This window comes from Cricetulus griseus, chromosome 6 (genome assembly GCF_003668045.3).
Source record: "Cricetulus griseus strain 17A/GY chromosome 6, alternate assembly CriGri-PICRH-1.0, whole genome shotgun sequence".
NCBI classification, from domain to species: Eukaryota; Metazoa; Chordata; class Mammalia; order Rodentia; family Cricetidae; genus Cricetulus; species Cricetulus griseus.
In genome coordinates this window covers 91,630,771-91,657,823 of record NC_048599.1, presented here as the reverse complement: position 1 = coordinate 91,657,823, position 27,053 = coordinate 91,630,771, and the positions used below count along the sequence as shown (strand labels likewise).

At 37.3% G+C, this 27,053-nt stretch overlaps 1 protein-coding gene across 2 annotated transcripts in view; it reads left to right on the top strand.

Moving 5' to 3' along the window:
- Positions 1-25,859, top strand: part of Itgav (integrin subunit alpha V) — a 78,957-nt gene extending 53,098 nt beyond the window's left edge. For both annotated transcript variants that reach the window (XM_027420065.2, XM_027420064.2), the window contains exons 18-30: positions 3,075-3,212; positions 6,909-6,976; positions 7,774-7,921; positions 8,462-8,554; positions 10,739-10,818; positions 11,186-11,266; positions 11,671-11,776; positions 12,321-12,479; positions 13,422-13,520; positions 20,797-20,910; positions 21,007-21,114; positions 21,888-22,010; positions 22,261-25,859. In XM_027420065.2, the coding sequence (XP_027275866.1) occupies positions 3,075-3,212; positions 6,909-6,976; positions 7,774-7,921; positions 8,462-8,554; positions 10,739-10,818; positions 11,186-11,266; positions 11,671-11,776; positions 12,321-12,479; positions 13,422-13,520; positions 20,797-20,910; positions 21,007-21,114; positions 21,888-22,010; positions 22,261-22,356 (1,413 nt within the window). In that variant the 3' untranslated portion in view covers positions 22,357-25,859. The remainder of the gene's footprint in view (positions 1-3,074; positions 3,213-6,908; positions 6,977-7,773; positions 7,922-8,461; positions 8,555-10,738; positions 10,819-11,185; positions 11,267-11,670; positions 11,777-12,320; positions 12,480-13,421; positions 13,521-20,796; positions 20,911-21,006; positions 21,115-21,887; positions 22,011-22,260) is intronic.
- The last annotated feature ends 1,194 nt before the right edge of the window (positions 25,860-27,053 follow it).

The following is a 27,053-nucleotide window of genomic DNA, read 5'->3' as shown; positions in this document are numbered from 1 at the left end:
AGGGCAGCAAATGCTCTTTAATGAGCCATTTCTCCAGTCCCATTAGATTCATATTAAAAAAAAGAAAACAACAATCAAAACACCTCACATTTCACAGCTAGGAAGTAAAGAGAGAGAGAAGCAGCCGCAGCTTCCTATATTCCCTTCAAAGGCATGTTCCAAAGAGTAAGACCTTATACTTGGCTTACTTTTAGAGCGTTTTATGTGTGTGGGTGTCACCTCCATATATGACTGTGTACCATGTGCATGCCTGGTGCCCATGATAGTCAGGAGTTACAGATGTGAGCTGCCATGCAGGTGCTGGGAATTGAACCTGGGTCCTCTGGAAGAACAGCCAGTGCTCTCCAGTCCTGAGCCATCTCTGCAATCCTTAGGCTTATTTCTGAAAATTGTGTCACCTCCCTCTACCACATAGATTTATGGTGGATACTTAAGATTCAAACCACTTTGGAAATCAGAAAAATAATTTAAGGCAGTGGTGGCACACATCTTTAATCCCAGCACTCAGGAGGCAGATGCAGGAGGATCTCTGTGAGTTTGAGGCCAGCGTGGTCTACAGAGCTTGTTTCAGGACCGCCAGGGCTACACAAAGAAATGCTGTCTCGAAAAGCCAAGAAAAATAAAAAAAGAAAAATAAGTTGAAAAAGTGACTTTTCTGGAAAAAAAAACCACCAGAAATGTGATTTTAGGTGAAAGCAATTATAATGGAGAATTATTTATATCTGCTTATCTTGAGAACTCTGTGCGTCACAACAGAATCATGGAAGTTGAATATAGGGAAAATGTTTGTGTACTTTAAATGCTATTTAATTTACATGAAATGTTTAACAAATTTGAAAAAAAGGAACAAACACAAAATTTGAAATTGAAAAGGGACATAATGATAGATAAAATGATAAAATTGAGACTTAAAGAATTCCTTGAATAACTATGTGCCAACATATAGGAAACTTGGATAAAAAAAGAAAAATTCTTAGACACACATAACACGTCTACCATAAGAAGAAAAACCGATAGCTATAGGATCACTCATATCTTTCTAGGATATATGCTTATTATATATAATGAATATATATTGTATTCTATATACAATCATCATATGAAATATACTTATATCTTTATATGAGTGATCTTACTGCTATTTTAAAAATGGAACTTTCATTGAAAATAGTTTTTCAGTTTTGTTTTTGAGACAGTGTCTCCTGTTGTCACGGTTGGCCTTGAACTTGCTTTGTAACTGAGCATGACCTTGAATTCATGATCCTCCTGCCTTCATATACCAAGTGCCCATAAAAAAAAATTACACAAATTAACATAAGGCCTCCATGATTTTTTTAAATGGAATTTTCCAGTTCAGGAATGAGCCATTTCTGATAATAAACACACTTCAAGGGAATAGTAAAGCTGGAAACTTTCTAATATTTTATGAAGTTTTTCAAACCATCAAATCAATAAGTAGACCAAAGAGAATTCATTCTAGGGTGGACTAACACTAAGAATTTAGAAGGAGAACTTTCTCCATGAATAAAGAAGGAAAACAACTTGACTATTTTATTTAGCTGCAGAAAAAAACAAAACAGAAAATCCTCTGAGCTGAAGAGACAGTCAGGACTTAAGAGACAGGAGAGTCAAGCTTCTTCAGTCATGAAGAAGGAACCCAGATTTAAATTTAATTGAAGTCCGCTAATGTTTGTTAACTAGTCATGGGATGAGCGATGGAAATTCATTTGTTGCTTTAGTAGTTAAGAAGATTTGGGAAGATAAATAGTATGGTAACACCGAACTGGTGAATCTTGTCACGATCTATAAGAATCATCATTGCAACAATTTTTTGTGATGATAAAACCAAATCCATATAACACAAGTAATCTTAGAACAAAAGAATCTTTGCCCGAAGATAACATATTAACCTGCAGTGAAGATTAATCTTGAAGACATGGATGAGGCTTAACGTGTTAGACAGAAAGAGAATCAGAGATTATGTATGAGCTCCTTTCCAGATAGCCAAAAGAGAAACAAAACTGAAGAATACACTGCTCGGTGACATACGCAGTGTTTATCAGATCTATATAAAATGTGGCACCAGCAAATTGGATATATAAATATAGGACATCATAAAAGAAGTGACCACACAAGATGTCAAGACAAAGCTTGAAAACAGTGGTGTCAGTAGAGCAGGCAGGGACTGGCAAACTGAAGTTTTGGTAGCCCTTACGATGAGAAGGGAAGGGAAAGTTGACAGGGACAACTTAAAGCCATGTTGGTGTTGTTTTGTTTCTATGTTGGGTAGTTGCCTGAGTGCCAATCTTACCATGCTGACATAAAATAACAGTTCCATTTTAAAGAAGACAAGAACATAACTTATTCTGGGAATGTGCGTGACCATGGCCTGGAAGCCTCCTCCCCTGGAGCAGAGTCTAGGCTGTGCTGTGTGTATTTTTATAGACACAGAACAAAGGGAGATTAGTAGGGTCATCAGCTAGGTGAGAAAAAAAGAACAGTGTAATATATTCTGTAGAGTTCAGATGTCATCTTTAATAAGGGAGGAAAATCTACAGGATTCAGATCTTTATCTTGTTCTTTGGTTGCTGGAGGTGAGAGACCCACCAGGCTCACAGATGAATTCCAATAGCTTCAGCTAGCAACCACAGAAACAAGCCAGATGCCTAGATTTATAGCTAAGAGCTATTAAAAAGGACTAATGATAGTCTATAACTACTCTGGTTCTTTATCTGCAATGTTACATCTCTCTGTAACTGTCAGAGGTCAGTTATTGGCTGGCTGTTATTGTACATGTGTGGTTTCTCCAGAGAACTTTGGTTGACAATTAATGTGCTTCATAGGTATTTTTGTGAGTCAGATTTTACATGAAACAAAACTTGATGAATAGTTCTTACTGAACAACCATGTGAGTTTCGCTTCATGCTTACTACAGTTACCACAGTGTTTCAGAGGTTGTTAGAATTGAAGGTTCTAGTGATGAATTCGGCTGGTTTTGTGCCTTCTCTGAATGTGGATTTCTTCAAAACAGTTTAGTTTAATGTCATCTTTAACTTGAAGCTCTTTTGTTTCAGGATGAATCTGAATTTAGAGACAAACTCACTCCCATCACTATTTTTATGGAATATCGGTTGGACCACAGAACAGCTGCTGATGTGACAGGCTTGCAACCCATTCTGAACCAGTTCACTCCTGCCAATGTCAGCCGGCAGGTAATTCACTTCCCAATCTCATCTTTTGATCTTTTGTTAAAGTTTTATAGTTTGCCTTCTTAAATATCATAAGGGATTATTTTAATAGTGTTGGTAGATGTTTAACTAAAGAAACTGGAGGAGAAATAATCCGAATATTTAGGTCTGAGATCTTTAAACCTTTTCAATAGTCATATGCACTGGAAGACAAAGTCACATATCATAGAATAGTAAAGTGATCCAAGGAAAAGAACAAAATACCAGTTTATTTGCATGCAGTTTTTAGCACTTACCAAACATCTACAATAACTCTTTTATTTTGGGTGTGTATTTTATGTTGAAAAAGTATATATATGTACTTTTATGTATACATCATATATAAGTATTGCTGAGTCCAGCACTGCTTGGTCCTTGAAACCTGACTTGCCGTGGTGAGGGAATGAAGGAGAGACAAACATACATGTACAGAAAAGCTGGAGTCAGGTGGATTGTGTGTGCACTCTGATGGGGTGGCACCATCCAACACTCAACAACTGAGGACCTCAGTGTGATTGTTATGTACAGCACAGAGGGAGGGTTAGCTAGTCTTGTAAGAGGTCTCTGAGCAGTTTCAGGCTGTAAACATCTGGGAGGAAGAAGCTGCAGTTTCTAGTTTTTATACACTGCCAATTTTTGCACTGAAAGCAGAGGAAGGCTTTGCCACTTCCAAGCCTGACCTATATGGGGAAGACTTTGCCATTCCTACTGGATGGAGGCATTGGCTCTCAACATGGCTATGCCCATGTCAAACAATATATATTCACTCAGGACTCCATCTCTCTTTACATGTTCCTTCAGGGCTCCCTTGGCTCCCCACAAGCAATTCTTTTCATAATGCAACACAACATTTCAGTTTGGTAATTTTGCAAAAACCTTTACAAAACATCTCTCTTTAAATGTTATTATTACCTATCTCTGCTCTGTATTTTATTTCATGTTCATAGGACCATTTTGTCCTGCCTGGTCCTGCAGCCATTTAGTCCCAAAGAAATACACAGAGGCTTATATTAATTATGAACTGTTTGGCTGATGGCTCAGGCTTCTTACTGGCTAGCTCTCTCTTAATTATTAACCCATTTCTATTAATCTGTGTACTTCCACATGGTCATGGCTTACCAGGCGATACCTGGACCTCTTGTTTCCTCAGCAGCTACATAGTGTCTCCTTGGTAACTCACTCCCAGTGGTCCTCTTCCAGAATTCTCCTAGTCTGGTAGCTCCGCCTATACTTCCTGCCTGGCTACATCCTGCCTGCCTGTTGGCCAAAACAGCTTTATTCATCAACCAATAGGAGAAACATTCACAACATACAGAAGGACATCTCCCATCATCTCCTCTTTTCTGTCTAAATAAAAAGGAAGGTTTTAACTTTAATTATACACACACACACACACACACACACACACACACACACACACCCCAAAAGAGTTATCAAGAAAGAATTATAGTTAACAATATTTAGTCCACTAAATTTAGCAAAATTTGAATGAAATATTTTATCATCTATCCTATATTTGTGAGTCTAAAGTCATATATAACTTATCTGTTATCATAACTAAGGAAAACCATAACCATAACTATCTGTCTTCAACTCCATCAAAGACCCCAGAGGGATAATATATAAACTCTAGAACTGATAGAGACATCTCATTGCCTGGATAGTCATCCAAAGTTCCTCTGTAACATTGTGTCATCCATCTTCAGCCCATAGGCCTTGGTGTCTGGCAAACTTTTTAATGAAGTAGGGAATTTGAAGATCTGTTCTGTCTTGTGTTGGCAAGGTTCATCAGTTGCTTTCTTCTGTAAAGCAGGAACTCTGAAGGACCATCCTGTCTCTTGGCAAGTTCAGCAGTCACTTTCCTTTGTAATTTGCTTCTCCAGTTTGGACATTGTGCTTACTGTCAGCAGTTGAGACAAGGACAGTTCTTTGCCCAAATAGCTGTCCCTGCCATGTTGAAGGCAAACTCCATTAACAAGTTTCTTTGATGCCCATTTTCCTCTCTGATGTAATTGGTGCTGCCAGGAGATGTATCTCATTGTCATTAAAAACCCTAATAAATCTTTTTAAATGCCATATTCTGTAGGCCTTTGAAAGGTTTTGAAGAATACCTATCCATTTGAAATAAACCTCTGTATATCTAAAAAACTAACTAACATAGCTATAAATTTTGACTATTATAGGTGACTATCTATAATCTCTATTTATATATTACATTTTAATGAGCTGTATAATAAACACAATATCTAAACAAGAGTAGAAAATATACATATAACAAAATTGACCTTAAATTTATATCAATAAATCAAAATCCATACCAATGTAAAGTATTCATTTCTATATTGTATTCTCTTTTTTCTTAAGAAATAGTTTGATTGTGATTATTAACCATTTATAAGCAACCCCATTTAAATAAAAGCAAACATTTATAAACAGTATTTGGGAATTTGGTCGTAGTTCTCTCCAAACTGCTTCCTACTGTTTGAGGGTGCTGTCAATCCCAAGGGGATCCTGAGAAAACCCAGAACCCTGGGAAAATCCTGGTTATATGGTCTATGAGGTTGAATGGTCTCAGTTGTTATGGATGTTGGAACCCCTGGGCTACTGCTTCAGGGGTTTTGCTTATTCAAACTATATCAGTCTGGGTTAGTGGATGGATGTTGTACCGATGGCTCATTTAATACAACTTCTTTTTTCTTTTTTTTTTTTTTTGGTTTTTCGAGACAGGGTTTCTCTGTGGCTTTGGAGGATGTCCTGGAACTAGCTCTTGTAGACCAGGCTGGCCTCAAACTCACAGAGATCGCCTGCCTCTGTCTCCTGAGTGCTGGGATTAAAGGCATGTGCCACCAACGCCCGGCAATATTGAGCTTCTTAGTAGGTGTGCTTCAGTGGGGCACTTTATTTAGAAACAACATTGCACTTGTGCCTTATAGTGTGTGTTTTAATATATGGGCTATGATAACTTTTTCTTCATAATTTTAGAATTATTTTAGAAATCTCTATTATTGTCACTATTTTTTTTTGAGACAAAGTGTCACTAAAATAGCAACAAATAAACCAAGAATCACTTTGCCTTTATTTTCCTTTTTTTTCTCATGTTTCTTATTCCTTCTATGAATTCTAGTGAGATTTGTGTTCATGCATTCTTTCTTTTGAGTTTTTTTTTTTTTTTTTTTTTTTTTTTTTTTTTTTTTTTTTTTTTTTTTTTTTTTTTCCCCACACTGTGCTTTCAGCATATTCCCTTGGCTGGATCCAGAAAAAACAAGTTTAGACTTTTTACTACTTTCTTCTGTTTTATCATTTTACTGCTTGCTGGTCTTGTCTTTTCTTTTTTTCGTATCTTTCTCATCCTGGGCTTATTTTGACCATTTTCTCCTTGATTGATGTTTGCAGCCAGTGTCTGTAATAGCAGTGGAGGCCACTGTCGTAATGAGGAGTTCCTACAAGGACATGTATTTTGTCCCAGTTCATACAGTTCAGACAGGAGCGCAGTTAAAACGAACCCTCATTTCTTATACTAGATTTTATTCCAAAATGTTAACAGCTAATTTGAGATATGCAAAATTCTAAGCATTTCTATTTCATCATATTTTTTCCCTTATTCTTGATTACTTACACTGACATGTTTAACGATGAGTGGCCAGGATACATGTAGAAAATAATAAAACATTTTTCTTTTAGGCTCATATTCTACTTGACTGTGGGGAAGACAATGTTTGTAAACCTAAACTGGAAGTTTCTGTAGATAGGTAAGTTTTACTTCAAACGGTAAAAAAAATATAAGAAATTTAAATGGAATAGCACACTTTTCTATTCAAAATGCTAAAGTTTTTAAGGAGAAACACTTACAGTAAAGGATAATTCATGACTTTCCTCACAATAAAAGCATTAATACCATGTTTTAAAAAAAATTACCCACTGTGCTCGGGCATTGGTGGAGTGTGCCTTTAATCCCAGCACTCGGAAGGCAGAGGCAGGTGGGTCTCTGTGAGTTTGAGACCAGCCTGGTCTACAAGAACTAGTTCCAGGACAGCCTCCAAAGCCACAGAGAAACCCTGTCTCAAAACAAAACAAAACAAAGAATATCCACTGTGTTTTCACTGGGTGCCTGGCTTGGCAAATTTATGACCATTAGCTTTGGTTGTGCCATGAGTCCTACTAATTGCCCCAGTACACTTCCTTATGGACCTGCTCTGAAATGGGGAATGTCCTTACCGTTTGATATGATACAGGGAAGACTGTCATGAGAATTATGACAAAAGAGCAGTTCATCTCTTAGCAAGAACATCTAGGAATTAGAAGCACATGCACAGATACAATGTGACTTTGGTCATACATGTAGACAGCAGTGGCATGTGAATGGCATGAGTGTTCAGTCACAGGAAGGGGCACTGAGTTTACACCCAGTGTGCTATTTTCTGTTTCCTGTGGAGACGCCTTGAACTATCGTGAGATGGGAGGATTCTGACTTATCTCTTGTCTCTTTGAACAGTCACACTCTTCCCATGTAGTCTTTTTTCACTGTTGGATTTGAATTAACTTCCAGTGATCAAAAGAAGATCTATATTGGGGATGACAACCCTCTGACACTGTCTGTAAAGGCGCAGAATCAAGGGGAAGGAGCCTATGAAGCGGAGCTCATCGTTTCCATCCCACCGCAGGCTGATTTCATCGGGGTTGTCCGAAACAATGAAGTAAGCAGCTGCCTCTTTGAAAATCACAGCGCGCTCCCAGGTCTTATTAACATTAATGAGGTAGTCCCTATTTAGTCAAGCCCAAGCCTAGCCATTCTATCTAAGACAAAATTGCTAGACAATAGAGTGCATATCTTGCTTAATTCCATTCAGGCCTAATACTTTGAATAATAAATTGGTATGGAATTATTGGGTTTGCTAGCCTAGCATCTGGAAAATGAGGTCAGCTAGATGAAGTCTCTAAACCTGCCCATCACATTATTAGTCAGAGCACTCTGATCAGAATGGGAGCTCTCCAGGGATCTTTCCAGTGCTTTTACATTTACATGCAGCAGTTGTCCATAGTTCTGGCTTCTTTTTCTGTTTGCTCAAGTAGATTTATTTGCTTCATAAAAAAAGGGAATTTAAATATCTACTTGGTATTGGGTAAGGACTTTGTAGTTTCTTCTTTTTTGGCAACTACTAAGTTTCTCGCTAGTCCACAGTGAGAACCCCCAACCCCACTCCTCTTTCTTTTTTTTTTTTTTTTGTCTACCCAAGGCCTTAGCAAGACTTTCCTGTGCATTTAAGACAGAAAACCAAACCCGGCAGGTGGTGTGTGACCTTGGAAACCCAATGAAGGCTGGAACTCAAGTAAGGTGTTTTAATTCCATTGAGTTTTTTCCTTTTAGATAGAATATAAATATTTCTCCCTATACATAATTTTCTCTGTTTGCTTATAGTAATTTAAGTTTGGTTTTTCTTTTTTCCTTTCTTTCTTTCTTTCTTTCTTTCTTTCTTTCTTTCTTTCTTTCTTTCTTTCTTTCTTTCTTTCTTTTTTTGGTTTTTCGAGACAGGGTTTCTCTGTGTAGCTTTGGAACCTATTCTGGCACTTGCTCTGGAGACCAGGCTGGCCTTGAACTCACAGAGATCCCCCTGCCTCTGCCTCCTGAGTGCTGGGATTAAAGGCGTGTGTCACTAATGCCCGGCTTGGGTTTTTCTTTGTTACTGTTGTTTGTTTTGGTGTGTAGTGCTAAGGACTCAGCCCAGGATCTTGAGCATGCTTGGAAAATGGCGTATCAGTGAGTTACATACTTAGCCCTGTTTTGTTTATTTGGTTTTGGTTTTTTGAGACAGGGTTTCTCTGTGTATTGCTGGCTGTCCTGGAACTCTCACTGTCGACTAGGCTGGCCTCCAACTCAGAGGTCTGCCTGTCTCTGCCTCCCGAGTACTGGGATTACCACCTGGCTTGTAGTTTTTAAGATAGGATCTTGCCATGTAAGCATGCTCACAAACTCAAGTTCTTCCTGGCTTTGCCCCCTAAGTGCTGTGATTACAAGGGTGGTGTGGCCCATCATGGCAGCTCTAGGCAGTATCTTTATTTTTATTTACAATTTTTATTTGTTTATTTCCTTATTTATTATGTACACATGCATGCATGTATGCTACACACACTGTGTGGAAGTCAGAGGACACATTTTGGGACTTGAGTCTCTTCTGCCACCATGGTAGGACCTGGGAACTGAACTCAGGTCATCTGGTTTGGTAACAAGTGCTTTTATCCACTGAGCCATTTCACTTGCCCTCAAAGTAGCATCTTTGAATTAGTTTTGATTTAGAATTTAGTTATTAGTAGAGTTCTGTTCAGTTTAACTAGGATACTAAAATTACAGGTAGAGCTGCATACTCTTCCATAAACTTCTCTTTACACTGCCTTAAATCTGGTAAATAGATGAAAACATGATTTAAACTAAGGACTAAAATTATGATTTTAGTATTTTGAGCTGCCAGAGTGTCTATGGAGCCTTGAAGCCACCCTGGTAAACACTGAGGCCTGTTACTCTTAGATGAGATGGTGTCTGTCATCCTTTTAACTTAGACCCTTACATCATCCAAGTAGAAGAAACTCCGCTGGGTGAGGCTCCACTTCTGATGGTGAGCAGGGAGTTTTAGAGCAGTAATCCAAGTGCCCAGGAATGTTCTTTCCAAGTCTCCTAGAAAGGAATCAGGGTTTGTGTGGTACTGGTATTGAGGAAAACATAGCTGTACCTGTGGTCTTTCCAAGCAGATTCATGGAGTGGCACACTGATGGCAGTTATGTGAAGAGCCGTTCCCATGGTCTAAATATTGCATACTTATTTAGGTGTGTTTCCATAGGCAGTCATTATTCTGGATAGATGCTTCCTGGGCAAGAGCTCTTTATTTTCTCATTCTCTCTGGTTTTCTAGCTCATCGCTCCTTTAGTTCCTCGTTTTGCTAAGTAGCCAACTCCAGACTTTGTGAGTGTAGCCATATTTACCGAGGGGCCATATTTACACTTCATTTATGTGATCCTCAAGAAGGCTGCTGTCTTATACCTTCAGTTGAGTTGTTTTCTTTAAAATCAACCAGTATTATGCCCCGGGGCTTAGCATATTAAGTGCTGGGGAAGGGGACTATGAGAAGTGTGAGGGAGACATTCTGCTTCTTGTCCAACTCCTCTAACTCTGTACGCTGGTAAACCCTCCAGTGTTATCTGTCTGGCTTCTTCAGTCAGTTGTCTGCTTCCTATAGAGAGTCTTACACTCAACTGCAGTGTTTTCATTGCAACAACAAACACTGTAATGTTTAGAAAGACAGTTAATATCATAGGGAGGTATGATTATAATTGATAATTATAATTGTTAATAGCCTCCATCATGATATCAGTAGAAAATCAGATATAGTTATTTATGGTCACTTTTAGCCTAAACTCATAAAAAGCATATTTTAGGACACATCTTTTTATTTGGGTGTGAAATTTGAAGTTTCTGATTTAAATGAGACCCTGACCATCATTGTTACGTTTCCCCTCTCCAGTTGCTTGCTGGCCTTCGTTTTAGCGTGCATCAGCAATCAGAAATGGATACTTCTGTGAAATTTGACTTGAAAATCCAAAGGTATGAAAAGAATGTATTAGGATAAAATAGCCATCTTCCCTTATAAATATATTACACGCTGCCCTTTTAAGATGGAATAATGTAGATTAAAATTTCAGTACTGTATTATAGGATTCTTTAGTCAGTATTTAATTATACGAATGATTGTATTGTTAAATTGAGTTTATAAAACAAAATTAATCATTAGGAAGTAAAATTTATCTTCAGCTTTGAATTACATGATAATTAAAGTAATTGCTTAATCGGTAGGACTTTAGTTTCTATGCTGCTATAATTGTTTAGTTTTAGTTCTCCTGAGTTTTTTCTTTTATTGCTTTGATGATAAATGTGCAGAATTGAGTCCTGAGCATTTTTTTTCCTTTTTCAGCTCTAATTCTTTTGACAATGTCAGCCCAGTTGTGTCTTATAAAGTTGACCTTGCTGTTTTGGCTGCTGTGGAGATAAGAGGGTAAGCACAAGTCTCAAGCTGAGTATTACATTGTTGTGATTGCTTCTGAAACGTAGCTGCTGGACCCTGGTTTCCTGTGGGCAGCCACTGCAGCTTAGTGCTGGTTTCCCAAGGCAGTGGACCCTGTAGAGATAAGGCCCCAAGGGTGTTCCAAAAGGCGAAGCAACAGCAAACTTACAAAACGTTGCTTGAGCTTTCACGGCAATTGCTTACTGGTTCATCTGATGCACACTGACTCAACAATGGTCAATTTTATGCACAGGTCTTGCTCATTCACAAGCTTTTCATTTGAGGCTTTTAAAAATTAGGTCTGATTTTATTACTGAATATAGAATACTGAATATAGAATAGAACTGACTATGTTGTTTGATATTCATGGTAGGTTTTCTTTGGTCATTGTTTAGAGTCTCAAGTCCTGATCACATCTTTCTTCCAATTCCAAATTGGGAGTACAAGGAAAACCCAGAGACTGAAGAAGATGTTGGGCCTGTTGTTCAGCACATCTATGAGGTCTGCAGTTATTGGACCCAGTAGAAAGCTGGTGAAGGGGGGAATGGGCAATGGAGAGAGCAGCTAAACTTCTTTTAAAACCAATCCTATGTGATTTTTATGTGGAGTTTGCATAGTTTGAACATATACCAGAAGTACTCTTTGTAAGTTCGGTTTTTATAGATATATATCTTTAAGTGTTAAAAAAAAGGAAAACCAACTCCACCTGAAAAAAAGAAATAATCTTTGTGCCTGCTCCACAGCATTTTGAAGTTCTGACTAAAAATTGGAATTGCCTGTAATTAAGAAAAGATGTATTGTCTATACAAAGGCTATTAAGTCAGCATTTAACTGTTTCCTTGCCATTTTCATCCTAGTAAATCTTTCTGTGCTTGAGAGATAAACATTGTTTGACTTTTGTATATAATGGTCATGTTTGAAGTCAAGCAGTAGAAACTGCTGCTATTCAGATCCCATTGTTGATATGATTTCTAGTAATGATTTAGTGGAAGGAAAATAGAACTCATCTTTGTCCAAGGTGCTTACATTTGTCTTTTCTTATTAGCTAAGAAACAATGGTCCAAGTTCATTCAGCAAGGCAATCCTAAATCTCCAGTGGCCTTACAAATACAACAACAACACTTTGTTGTACATCCTTCATTACGACATCGATGGGCCAATGAACTGTACTGCAGATACAGAGATCAACCCTTTGAGAATTAAGGTAGTGTGCTTTAAGCAGCTCTTCATTACCATGACTTTTTATTTTCTTTCTAAAAATATAAATGAAACACATGAAGTAAAAACATTTATTCTCATGTATGAACTCTGCAAAAAGTATCTTAGTTCATAACTAGTACACTAAAAATTAGTCCATTTATATAATAGGTAAGAATCAATTCTGTGAAAACATCGTGGACCATATGTTTGAGTGTTCTGTTAGCCTCAGGAATTATTCTTGACCATGATCCACTGCATCTCAGTTTATTAAATGTATTATGTGAGGCTATTTTATTGTTGGAATTTCTGTCCTTAGAATAAGATATATAACATTTTACTTGTAACTCTTGATTTGCAGAGTCTAAGAAAATATCATTTTATAGGATTTTATTTATTTTTGGTGGGATTGATCTTTGTTCTAGAATATTGACATAAGAACATTACATCATATATTGTCTAAAGAAAGTTCAAGAAACAAAAATAAACCAGGCTTAGTGGCATATACCTGTAACCCCATAACAAGTTTGAGGCTGTCAGGGATTACATTTTGTGTTCAAGGCCAGTCTGCTGTGTATAGTAATAATATGTTTGCAAAACCCCAAACAAATTAAACTCAAAACTCCCAATGACACTCATCACAGATGTACTATAGAATTTCAGGTTCTTTTCAGTGTTGGTACCAGTATCCTAGGGATGCATGGGAAAAAAAAATGGTTAGGAAAAGGGTATGTACATTAATGACAATTTGTAGGGAACATTAGTGACTTTGATCTTTTGTTTTCTGTCTTCCCTGTTCACTGAGTATTAAGTGATAAATTTCTGTCATCCCACATTTTCATGGACTGTATGCTAATCATAGCTAAGTTCTAATGTCCAAATGTCCATGTGAAATGTTTTACTCTTATCATTTAACCAGTGTTTTACACTTTCTTTTACATCTTTGCAGACACCCGAAAAGAATGACACATCGACTGGACAAGGAGACCGGCATCATCTCATCACCAAGCGTGATCTCACCCTTAGTGAGGGAGATGTTCACACTTTGGTAAGTGCCATTTCAAGAATGCAAAGGGTAAGCATCTAAAAATACACGATTACAAGACCAACAACAAAGTCACAGCAGCAGCGGCTAAAAGATCTTCCTGTATCATACCCTTCACTCCTCTTGCCCTTCTTGTTCTTAGTTAACCAATTTCATTTAATAGATTGTTTAATAAAAGCATTTTGCATCCTAACTGACTTCCTTGACTGTTCTCCTCTAGCTGAACTTTTTTGATCTCATCTTTCTCTTTGATACTTCAATGCCACATAGCAGGAGGATGCAGAAGGCCCAGGGATGAATACTTATGAAGGGGATAATTAGTCCAATGATTTCCTGTTGGAAAGAAATGTGTTGTTTAGCTTTTTTATTTTTTAAAGTAAGTAGATTTGAAACCAACACATAGAAAAACTGACAAAGCCCCTTAGCAACCACTAGTTGTTATTATTATTATTATTATTTTGGTTTTTCAAGACAGGTTTTTTTTTTTTAAGATTTATTTAGTTAATGTGCATACAGTGTGCTGTACCTACATGCATGCTTGCACACCAGAACAAGATATCAGATCTCATTATAGATGGTTGTGAGCCACCATGTAGTTGCTGGGAATTGAACTCAAGACCTCTGGAAAAGCAGCCAGTGCTCTTAACCTTTGAGCCATCTCTCCAGCCCCTAAGACAGGGTTTCTGTGTGTATCTCTGCCTGTTCTGGAACTCACTCAGTAGACCAGGCTGGCCTCGAACTCAGAGATCCATCTGCCTCTTCCTCCCAAGTCTGGGGATCAAAAGTGTACACCACCTCACAAAAACATTCTATGTATGTATGTATGTATGTATGTATGTATGTATGTATCTATCTATCTATCTATCTATCTATCTATCTATCTATCTATCTATCTATCTATCTATCTATCTATGTCTACAAAGACCAGGCTGGCGTCAAACTCAGAGATTCACTTGCCTCTACCCCCAAGTGTTAGGATTAAAGGTATGCACCACCATTGCATACAATCATTTTTTTAAAAAACCCATGTTTTTGTATTACATTTTCATTTGTTGTGCTACAACCACAAACACACACATTTGTGTGTTTGTGTATTTGTGTCACACACATGCCATGGTATGCCTGTAGAGGTCAGAGGACAACTTCGAGAGTATCTTCTTTGCTTCTAGTATAGGGGCTCCTGGGAATGAACTCATCCTCATGCTTGGGGATGAGAACCTTTACCTGCTAAGCCATCTTGGCAGCCTACAGACACTGTTTTTACCTAAGCTAGTTCTAGGGTCCTTTACAAGGATCACTGTTCAACTACTAACTTTCAGGGCATCGATCTTTCCTGTTTCTCCATCTGCCACTCCTTCACCTTTGTCTCCATTTTCAGATCCTATATTGAACTTCGGGGACTGTTTATCTGCTGATTTGAAGTACTCTTACATGTCTATCAGAGAATAGCAAATCTAAAAATACATCATGGAGTTTTCCCAACACTTCTCTTTCCACAGTGACCCACCTGTAGTGAATAGAAACTCCATTCTCTGTACAAATTTCTTTGTCTCTCAACACCATCCTACATTCCATCAAATTCATCACTGTCTACTTTGTGAAACACCCAATTCTAACACATTTGGACCAGCTCCACCTCTTCATAGCATGACTCAGACCACCTTCTGTCTCTTGACTTTTCCAACCTTGGCCTCTGACTGCTTTATGCCCTCATCTCCCCTTGAGTTTATTTGCCACAGACCCTGTTGGGGTTTTTTCACTCCAGGACCTTCTCAGATGTCTCAGAAAAGTCACAGGTGGCTGGAGTTGGGTTCCCAGTGCTCACAGCACACAGCTCACAGCTACAACCACAGCTCCTGAGGGAGCCAACACCTCTGGTTTCAGAGGGCACCATGTTCACATTCGTGTTTGCTTACCCCCACACAGTCGCACATAGTTAAAAATAAAATATTCATAAAAAAATAATCAGAGCTCCTAATGTAATAGGAGCTTTGGAATACTGCTGTCTGGAAGCCACACGCATCCAGGCCCTCTCTGGCTCTCTGTTTGCACATGTCTCCCACACTTTGTTTCTCTCTTTTTAAAAAAGAGTGGAATGGTTTTCATACGATGTATTTTGATGAGTTCCTCCTAGATGCTCTCCCACCTTCCTACTCACACAGTTTTACATTCCTTTTCTCTTTCTCTTTGAAAGAAATAACAAGAAGGAAAAAAAAAAAAACACAAAAAAGTCCCACAAAAACACAGAAATGAAGGGAAAAAAAGCCCAACAAAACAAAAGCAAAAGACCAATAAGACGGGGACTGGAGAGATAGTTCAGTGGTTAAGAGCACTGGTTGCTCTTCCAGAGGACCCAGGTTCCATTCCCAGCACCCACATGGCAGCTCACAACTGTCTGTAATTCCAGTTCCAGGGGACCGAACACCCATGGCAAAACACCAATGCACATAAAAAGAAAGAAAGAAAGAAAAAAGCCAATAAAATAAATAAAAATATTTTTAAAAGACCAATAAGACAGAAAAATGCCAAAGCAAAGCAAAATGAAAAAAATCCACAATAATAATAAATAATAAATAATAAAAAAAAGGGGACTATTGAGTCCTCTTTGTGTTAACCAACTCTTCCTGAGCATGGGGTCTGCCCTGGAGTGTGGTTGACATGCCCAGGGAGACTCTATGAAGAAAGCTATTTTTTCTTTTGCCAGAGGGATCAGGTGCTGATAGGTTCTTGGTTAGGGGTAGGACACCATGTCCACTTCCCGCTCAGTGCTGGACTTGACTCTATGCAGGGTTTGGACATGTTGCTGCTACAGTCTCTGTGAATTCAGATGTGCACCAGTCCTGTTGTCCCTACAAAACCTTTCCTCAGTCATTCATTACCTCTGGTTCTTAGAATTTTTCTGCCTCCTTTTCCACTTAGATGCCACTTTAAAGCCTTAAGGGGAGGGGCTTTGATAAAGACATTCCATTTAGGACTGAGTATTTCAAAGTCGTTTGTTCTCTGCACATTGTCCAGTTGTAGTTCTCTGCATTAATTCCCATTTCCTGCAAGAAGAAGCTTTTCTGATGTGGGTTGAATGAGGCATTGAGCTATGGGTATAACAGTATGTCATTAGGAGTCATTTTATCAGTATGTTCCTTAAGCAGAATAATAAATAGTACTAGGTTTTCCCCTTGTTCCATGACCTATCTAGTCTCAGGTTCTTGGCCACTTTTGTGTAAATGTACCAGATTCTCATCTGCTCATCAGTTGATGGACATCTAGGCTGTTTCCAATTTCTGGCTATTATAAATAGAGTAGCAAGAAACATGGAACAAGTATCTTTGTAGCATCATGTAGACTCCTTTGGGTATATGCCTAAGACTGGCAGAGCTGCATCTTGAGGTAGACCAATTCCTAACTTCCTTAGTAGCTGCCACACTGATTTCCAAAGTGGCCGTACCAGTTTGCACTCCCACCAGCAATGAAGAAGTATTGCCCTTTCCTCACAGCTTCACCAACATGAACTGTTGTTTGATTGATGTTGATCATTCTGCCTTGGGTAAAAGTAGTTTTAATTTGCATTTCCCTATTAGGGAAGTTAAGAATGTTAAGGACATTGAATGTTGCTTTCCAGCCATTTGTGTTTCATCCTTCGAGAACTCTTTGTTTAATTCTGTACAGCATTTTTAAATTGGGTTATTTGTTTTCTTGATGTTGAGGTGGTTTCTTTTCTTTCCTTTTGTATTCTAGATACTAACCTTCTATCAGATTGGTGGAGCTTTTTCCCCATTCTGTAGGCTTCCACTTTGCCTGAATGCTGGTGTCCTTTGCCATCCAGAAGCTTTTCAGCTACATGATGTCTCATCTTCTAATTGTTGGTCTTAGTGCCTGGGTTAACAGTGTTTTGTTCAGAAAGTCCTTTCCTGTGCCAACGAGATCCAGCCTGTTCTTCACTCTCTGTTATACAAGATTCAGGGTATCTGATATTATGTTGAGGTTCTTGATCTATTTGGAATTCTGTTTTGTGTAGGGTAATAGATATAAATCTGTTTTCATTATTCTACATATGGCCATCTAGTTTGACCTGTACCGTTTATTGAAGATGCTGTCTTTTTGTGTGTTTTTGATTCCTTGTCAAAAATCAAGTTTCTGTAGATGTGTGGATTTATGTCTGGGTCTACAGTTAGATTCCAAAAATCATCATGTTGTTTTTTTTTTTTTTTTTAACTCCAACATCATGCTGTTTTTATTACTAGAGCTCTGTAGTACAATTTGAAATCTGGAATGGTGATACCTCCAGCAATTCTTTTATTTTGCAGGATTGTTTTAGCTATCCTGAGTTTTTGAGTTTTCATATGAAGTTAAAGATTGTTTTGTTTTTTTTCAATTTCTGTACAAAAAAAAACTATTGGAATTTTGATGGGGATTGCTTTTAGTAGGATGGCCAATTTCCAAATATTAATACTACTGATCTATGAGCACATATTTTGGTCTCTTCTACAATTTTTTTCTTTGCTGTCTTAAAGATTTAATACAAGTCTTTCACTTGGTTGGTTAAAATTATCCCCATATTTTTGTTTGTTTGTTTGTTTTGGCTGTTAGTTCTTTGATTTTTTTCCTGTCTGTTTGTCATTGGTCTGTAGAAAGACTACTAATCTTTATGTGTTCATTTTGTTTCCTGCTGCTTTGCTGAGAGTATTTGTCAGCTACAGAGGTTTCCTGGTGGAGGCTTTAGGGTCTTTTATGTATAATCAGACATTATCTGCAAGTAAAGACGTTTTTACTTATTCCTTTCCCCTTGTATCCCCTTGATTTCCTTCAGTTGTTTTACTGTTTTAGCTAAAACTTAAAGTACCACATTGAGTAGGTAGAGAGAGAATAGACATCCTTGTCTTGCTTCTGATTCTAATGGAAATGCCTTTGAGTTTCCCTATCTTTAGGTTGATGGTGGTGGTGGGCTTGGTGTAAATTGCTTGTATTATGTTGTGGAATGTCCCATGTATACCTACTCCCTGGAGGACTTTTATCATGAAAGAGTGTTGGATTTTGCCAAAGGCCTCCTGTACATCTAATGAGATGATTATAATTTTTTGTCTTTGAGTCTGTTTGTATAATGGATTACTTTTATTGATTTATATATGTTGAACCATCCCTGAATTTCTGGAATTAAACTAACTTGACCACAGTGGATAATTCTTTTGATTGTATATTTGCAAGTATTGTTAGAGACTTCTGTGTCTGTGTTCATAATTTTCTTTTTTTGTTTGATCATTTTGTGTGATTTAGGTATTGGGGTAATTGTGGCCTTCTAAAATGATTCGTCAGTGTTCCTTTAGCTTCTATTTTGTGGAAGAATTTGAGGGAGTATTGACATCCATTCTTCTTTGAAGGTCTAGTAGAATGTTGTACTGAATCCATCTCGCCCTGTACTGCTTTTGGTTGAAAGAGTTTTAATTACTGTTTGTATTTCATTAGAGGCTGTGGGTTTGTTTAAATTGCTTATTCGCCCTTGATTTAACTTAGGTAAGCCATATATATATATATATATATATATATATATATATATATCAATAATTTCATCATTTCTCTAAGGTTTTCCCATTTGGCGAAATGCAGATTTTAAAGTATGTCTTCATGATTCTTTAATTTCCCTTGGTGTCTGTTGTTAATGTCACCCTTTTCATCTTTAATGTCATCCACCCGTACTTCTTGCTTAATTCTATTCTATTGGTTTATATGTGTATTCTTAATGACGATAACACATTATTTTTATTACTGTAGCTCTGCAGTAAGTTTTGAAATTTCCTTCTTTCATTCATCCCTTCCTTCCTTCCACACCTCCTTCCCTCCCTCCTCCTCTCTCTCTCTATTTCTTTCTTGATCTCACTCTAACTCATGTTGGTCTTGGTCTAGAACTTGTACTGATCCTCCTGCCTCAGCTTCCTGAATGCTGGGAATACAAGCTTGTGACACTATGTTTGGCTTATTTTATGTTTCAAGGTGATGTTGCATGTTTGGTATTTTTAGCAACTCCTTTTGGACTTTAGGGTCAGCTTCTACATTCTTATGGCCATTTGTATCTCATTAGCAGTTTGTGAGTCTGACTGTGAGTTTGAGAACTCCTGTCTCCCAGAACATGGGCTATGCAGTTAGGTCTTCTTTGATTCCTTTCAACAATAGTTCTTAGTTTTTAGTGTACTAACTTTGCACTTGTAGTTATTGATATGCTTTTTGTCCTTTTTGATGCTGTTGCTAGTGTACAAACTACAAGTCACATTTGAATGTTGAACTTGTACCCTGCAAGATCGCTGCTCTGTTTTTGTTTCTGTACTTATTAGCTCTCTAATAGTTTTAGTGTAGCTTGTTTTATTGTTGTCTGTTTTTGATACATATTTAATACAAAAGATCTCCTTATCGACAGAGAGATGGCTTTTCTGTATCTGTTGAACCATACTGACTAGAAACAGCATGTCTAGACCCTCTTGCCTTGTGTGTGGTCTTCTGTTAAATGTTGTATTAGTTGCGATTCTGTCACAGATGCCCTTTATTGGGTGGAGGAAGTTCACTTTTCTTCCTGTTCCTCATCTCCTGGTGCTACCCACTGGGCAGCACCATTGTGAAATGCATGCCTGTGACATAGTGCAATGTGACCAGCACATGGCAGGTGGTGGATAGTTGTTTCCCTTAGCTGTCAACCTGCAAGTTTCTTGCTGAAAACATTGGTTGTGGCAGATATCATCAGCATGTGGTTTTCTCTCTGCAGGTCTCACACAGAAGAACAGTTAAAGATACACTGTTTGCTTTGCTTTTCTACACAATTACTGTGATCTGATGTTGATGACTTAAAATTACCACATTGAGGGATTGGCTCAAGAATGCTGAGTTGTCGTAAAAATGAATTTTCAGTATTATATATTTTATGTTTCTAGAATAATTTGCGTTGAAAACAAAAACAAAACACTGCTTCTACTGGGTGTGGTGGCTCATGCCTTTAATCCTAGCACTGAAGAGGCAGGAGCAGGTAGATCTCTGTGAGTTCTGGGTCAGCCTAGTCTACCTAGTGAATTCCAGGACAGCTAGGGCTATAAAAGGAGACCCTGTCTCAATGCAAAAACAAACAAACAAAATAAATAAAGCAAAAACAATGTAACCAAAAGCACAGAATTAACATGTTTGTTAAGCATGATTCCTAAAGGAGAATTTATACAATTTCTCTTTGGCTTTCACGTGAGAATGCTTAATGTTCAAATGCTAAATGTTAATGCTATTCTGTAAGTAAAATGGTTTATCCTGGCAGGGCTGTGGAGTTGCTAAGTGCTTGCAGATCATCTGCCAGGTTGGGCGACTGGACCGAGGGAAGAGTGCAATCCTGTATGTCAAATCCCTGTTGTGGACCGAGACATTTATGAACGTAAGCAGATAGATGTACTGGCAGAGTTACACATTTTCCAGAGGGATACTAAAGGCCTGCTACCTAAGCAACCATCCTGTTGTTATTTCCATTCAGAAGGAGAACCAGAACCATTCTTATTCCCTGAAGTCATCGGCTTCATTTAATATCATAGAGTTTCCTTACAAGAATCTTCCCATCGAGGACCTCTTCAACTCCACACTCGTAAGTTACTGGTTTCCAAAAGTGAATGAATGTATGTGGTAGAAATACCTTAGGTTTTTTAAAAAAGTGGAGTTTAACTATAACAATTGAAAATAATAAAGTTATTTGAGAGGATTAATATTTTAGAATTAAAAGCATTTCCTTCTCTTTTTGTAAAATTATATTTGTTGTTGTTGTGGTGGTGGTGGTGGAGGAGGAGGGGCACATGCCACAGTGTTCATGTGGAGGTCAGAGGACTGACTTTTTTCCTTCTGTCATTTGGGACCTAAGGATTAAACCTAGATTACAGGTTGTGGTGGCAAGTGCCTTTAGCTGCTGAATCATCTCACTGACCCAGGATTATACTCTTATCCTATGGTATTCCTTTACTTCCTTATCCTAGGATTACTAGAGCTGGGCCTTATTCTTTAGTGTTTTGTTCCATGTAACAGGGTTTTTACTGTGTCCCAAATTTGCTGGGAGATGTTTTTGGTTACTTTCTCCCCACAAAGTTATATGGTTGGAAACTAAGTACAATAAGTAACCAAATTTTGAAGATATTTAAGTACTGAAAGTGGGATCAGCTGTCATAATCTGTATTGGGTTATTTACTGGACATTTCATATGAAAGCTGAAGCTTTGTGTGCATGCTATTGACACCTAACGTGCATTCACAGGATTATTGCATGAAAAAAGAATATGATGTGAATACCACTAAAATCGAAATTAAAAGTTACAACTTGTACTTACCAAGTCAAAGAGTTATCTAAAGCTCAATGTGTTTTCCCCAACAGGTCACCACCAACATCACCTGGGGCATTCAACCGGCACCCATGCCTGTGCCCGTGTGGGTGATCATCATGGCAGTTCTCGCAGGACTCCTGTTACTGGCTGTTTTGGTATTTGTAATGTACAGGGTAAGGAATGGACTTTGGAAGGGCGAGGGGAGAGACTAGGAGAAAAGGGGAAGGGATAGTGGTGAAAAAGGATGAAAAAGAGTAAGGATAAGAAGAGAGGGAGCCACAATGATGCCACCTGGTGAGCAGGGCTCATTTCAGGATGGGGAACTAAACAGAAATGCCATTTGAATTTTCAAGAAGGTAACAGTCACTCAATTATATTTTTAGCATTCTGTTAGTGAGAGATGTGTTTTCCTTTAACTGACAGATGGGCTTTTTTAAACGTGTCCGACCACCTCAAGAAGAGCAAGAAAGAGAACAGCTCCAACCTCATGAGAACGGCGAAGGAAACTCTGAAACCTAACTGTCGTCCTTAAGCTGTGCCACTTCTGGATTCTCTAAATTTACCACTTTGATGATGGAGTTAAATGTCTTTCATGAAGAACAAAATCCCAAGATTGTATTGCTGAGGGTACCCAGTAGTCTCAGTTTACCCACAAAACTGAAATGAGTATTTGTCAACTTCTCTTTATGAATAGGTTCAGATTACATTTACTTCACATACACTGACCTGTGTTTTTTAGGCATCGAAGTGATGAAATTTCAAGTGATAATCCTTGTTCAGTGTACATAAGATAGCACCTGAGTTACCACATTATATAACATGGTACCTCTTTAGTTACTGTTTCTAATTTACTATGTGAGGTTTCTCTCCTCTTCGATGTTATGTTAAGGCAACTAGAATTTTTAAAGCAATTCCAATCTAGACCTTAGCATCAATGATTTTGTACAGGTACTTAGAACATTATAATACACATTACACTACAGTTGATGTCGTAAGCTACTGAAGGCTTGGCAGTTGCATGGACTTAGATTTTAATATCATTTACATAGTTGAACTTTAAAAAAAAAATCTGATACCATCAGAACTCTTTCCTGGGGCTGTAGCCCACTTCAAAGCATGTGCTTAGTTGGTATGTCAGGTCCCTGGGTCTAATCCTCTGCACTGGGGAAAGCAACGGTTTCCTTTATTAACAACGGTACAGTATTTCTATATGAAAATTAGGTTTTTATTTATGTTTAGTCTGCATTGTGTTTTATTGTATTTTAACTTTTGTAATTTAAATTCTACATCAAATCCTTTAAGCCATTTCATGCAGAAAATTCTATAATTAAAAATACCCATGAAGCAATAGTCTGATCTCAGCTAAATAATGATGATGATTGAAACCTTATGAGTTGGAAGTTGTTTCTGAAGTACATCTATTTCATTTGTCTGGCTGTTTGCATCATATAAGAAGTTCTCTGCTGTAATTGCTCATCAAAATTACATTCTTCAATTAGACTGGAGCTTTTAATTGGTGTTAATTTATTTTTGTCCTGTATTCATATTTTCTTTCTATTTCCAAAATCGAGGATGGGTCAAGACTGTCTTTATAACCTATAGGAACCTGGATCTCCCACCCTTATCTTATGAGAAATGCTTGGAATTAACATTTCAAAGCTAGCTCATTCCTTTGTTTCTAGCATAGATATTACTCAGGTTAAGCAAGGCAATGCATAAAACCTGCCTCAGTTGTCAGAATAAATGCTAAAAAAATGTATTTTTATAAGCAGCTCTTGTTACTGAATATCTTCCAAAGTTTTCTTATATTTGTTAAAATAAATTTTCTGGGGTTGTAATGAAGGCAGCAGAGTTAGCAAGTTAAGTGGCCCTGATTTATTCACAGTTCCTCAAGGCCATGGGATGACTATCAATTATAGCTATTTTTGTGCAATTACATCATGTTATGCACTAGAAGTTAAGAATTTTAATAGCTTTATAAACTGCTGCCCTCATTAAGCAATGAAAAATATTTCTCCTAAATAACTGAATATTTTTCTACATTTTAAAAATAATTGAAATTTGTCTCATTATATCTTATGTTAATTCCATGTGCATATGGCTGAGCTAATTTGGAGAATTTATTTTCATAACATGAAACACATGTAGGTGAGTTGTACAAGTTAGAATATAGACAGGACCCTACATTAAGCTTTAATGAACTTTAAAAGTAATAACTTTTGGGGTATAGACTCTATTAATGGCTTGAAAGATCATAATCATATACACAAATATTTTTTAACCAATAAATTTAAATACTTTTGAAAAATGTTTTTATCTTAGGGCCAAGTGATGCCCACCACCACACAGTCACTAAGCTGACCTATAAAAACTTTCATCTTTTCTGTCTTATTACATAATAGCTGTCATTCCCAAAAATCATTGAAATTCATTCTTTGACAATAGAATCAATATTGATTTTTTACAGTCATTCCTATTATGGCTTCTTTGCCAAGGAGTAACTTTCTGTTAAAGATGGAAAGATGTTGTAACTAGAAGTTAACATGATGTGTAGTTTTCTCCAATAGCACGGATTTTCTTTTTAAAAATATAAACTTGTATCTCTGTAAATTTAGGAACTGTAATTTCAAAGTCAACCCTGAAAGACATGTTGATTCTTTTTATTCTATAGCTGCATATAAATATGTTCGACAGAATATCAAAAGGACTATTTTAGACTAATATTTATAATTTACTGAGAATTAAAATTCGTTTGCCAGTATAAAATTCTCATAACCTAGTTCAGTTAAAAGAAAAACTGAGCAATCCAGAGGACATTTGACACACATGAGAAATATTGACGCTGATACTGATTTCTTACAGAAGTATTTATTTTAGACTGGATACTTTAAAACATCTGTGTCAGGGTCACTTCTCCCCCTTATGTTTAATTATCACCATAATTATGACTATAAAAGGTGAAAGAGTCACAATGTTATTGTCTTAATTCTACCTGAATTATTAAATTACTGACTAGTTAATCCTCATGGCTACAACATTATTTGTAGAATGAAGAAATTCGCTAATAGCAGTGAAGGTTTTGATAGTGAGCCTAACCCCACAGAGGGATTTCTGTGGCAAAGTATAGCTAGAACAGCTGGTTCTGGTAGGGCAATAGAGTGCTAAGCTGCATCTGTTCCCATGACAGAATGTTGTGAAGGGCTTCATGGAGGGGACGAGTTAGTTGTTCTAGAATACCTGTGTGGCCATTGCCTATCTGAATGTCACCTTGTTTTTACTCATGGGTGGCTTGTACGTTTAATTTGATGACTAAGGGGAAAAGATGAACAAAATTATAGTATGGGATCCAAAAGGGCAAATAAAATGGCTTAATGTCCAGTGATTTGTAAAAGGTTTCTTTGAACTTTGTTCCTTTCCTTTGAACCCTGAACCTGTGGATGTGCTGTCTGCAGTATACACTGGCATTCATTGTAATTCCTGATATGTCACGCTTTCTCTGAGAGGTACTGCATCTTCGATTTTTGTTGTCATTGTTCTCAAGTGCAATATAACAATGTAACGAAGCTTATAAGTCATTATTAATTTAGTAAGCCTAATCTGAATAGACATTTATTAGAGGATTTATTAGAGGTCTTTTTTTTTTTTTTTTCAGAAAAGAGCAATTCTGCTGTAGCTGTAGATAGACAGGTGAAGTTTGTTTTTTTACTTCTAAACCATCCATTCTTCACTTTATTTTAGGTGGAAAATGAACTATTCCGTATGTTTAAAACACTTTCCAGGATTTTGAGGTAACTTGGAAGCTGTGTATATCAAATTACTTTGCTCTTTAAGTAACATGGAAGGTAATATTCTTTGGCTTCTGGTGACCGCCCACATTGGGTGAGTCGTAAAATGAGTCTGTTCTGAAATCTGTCATTTGCTAACTTGGTTTGAGTTAGTAAAAGCAGGTACCTTGTTCTGCTTTGTTTCCAGTGTGTAACTCGTGGCTGTACAATAAACTTGAACGTGTGGTGCCAACTTCATATGTGAGTTCTTCCCTCTCCTAAGGTCTCTTGTCTCCTAATCACACAAACCAGCATCAAATACATCAAAACCGTGACGTCAGGGAGGTGACACAGCTCTGAAAGTTGAAGTTTTTTTTTTTTTTTTTTTTTTGAGGACTACTTATCCAAATCAAAAGCAAAGGGAACCTAATGTCAAGCTACATTCTTAGGGAGAAAATACATTCTTAGTATTTCAACAGCTTCAAAAATAAGCAAGAATCATACAAGCGAGATTGCATGAAACTAAAAGAGTTCTTCACATCCAAGCAATCAGCAGAGTAAAGAGGCTGCCTACAGAAGAGATGAAAATCTGTGCTTTATAGTCAGCAGAGGATTAATATCTAGACTATGTAAAGAACTCAGAAAACAATAAACTCCACAAAGCTAAACGATCCAGTCATCTAAGTGAGCAAATGAAATATTCAGGCATTTCCATAAAAAATGAAGTATAAGTAGCCAGTAAATAAATGAAAAGTGTTCAATATCTTTAGCCATCATGGAAACGAAAGTTAAATTCAATTCCAACCTAGGGTGGTTATCATTTAAAAAGCAAGCAGACATAAAGTGATAGGGAACATGTGTGAAAAAGGAACTCCTGTCATAGCTGGAGTGAATATGAACCAGCATGGCTACTATGGAAATCAGTATGGAAGTTCCACAATAAACTAAAATTAGAACTATCATATGACTCAGGTATAGCATTCTTTGTCATCTAAGCACACAGGGTACACTTGATCATCCATGGTTATCGTGGCACTATTCAGTACTATTTACAATAGCCAAGCTATGGAATCAGTCAAGGAGTCCAACGGATGGATGGATAAATCAAATACGTTATGTATTTACAATAGAATTTTATTCTGTAATAAATCATGCCATTAGTTGAAGGAAATAAATGGGACTGGAGTTTATCAGATTAAGTAAAATAAGAGTCAGGGAGACATGTTGCATGTTTTCTCTCATTTTCTGACTATAGCACATAAAAATGACGGGAAAGCTGAAGAGGAAGAGGAAGGCAAGTAGTGGCAGAGGGGAGGATGAAGAGAGGAAAATATGGGGTGTGTTCATAGTACAAGAATCGCTTGAGAAAACGTCATTGTGCAACTCATTGATTTGTAGACTAAAATAACCAAGAAAATAGAAGTTGTTAGGATACATATGAGTTTGCTGGAA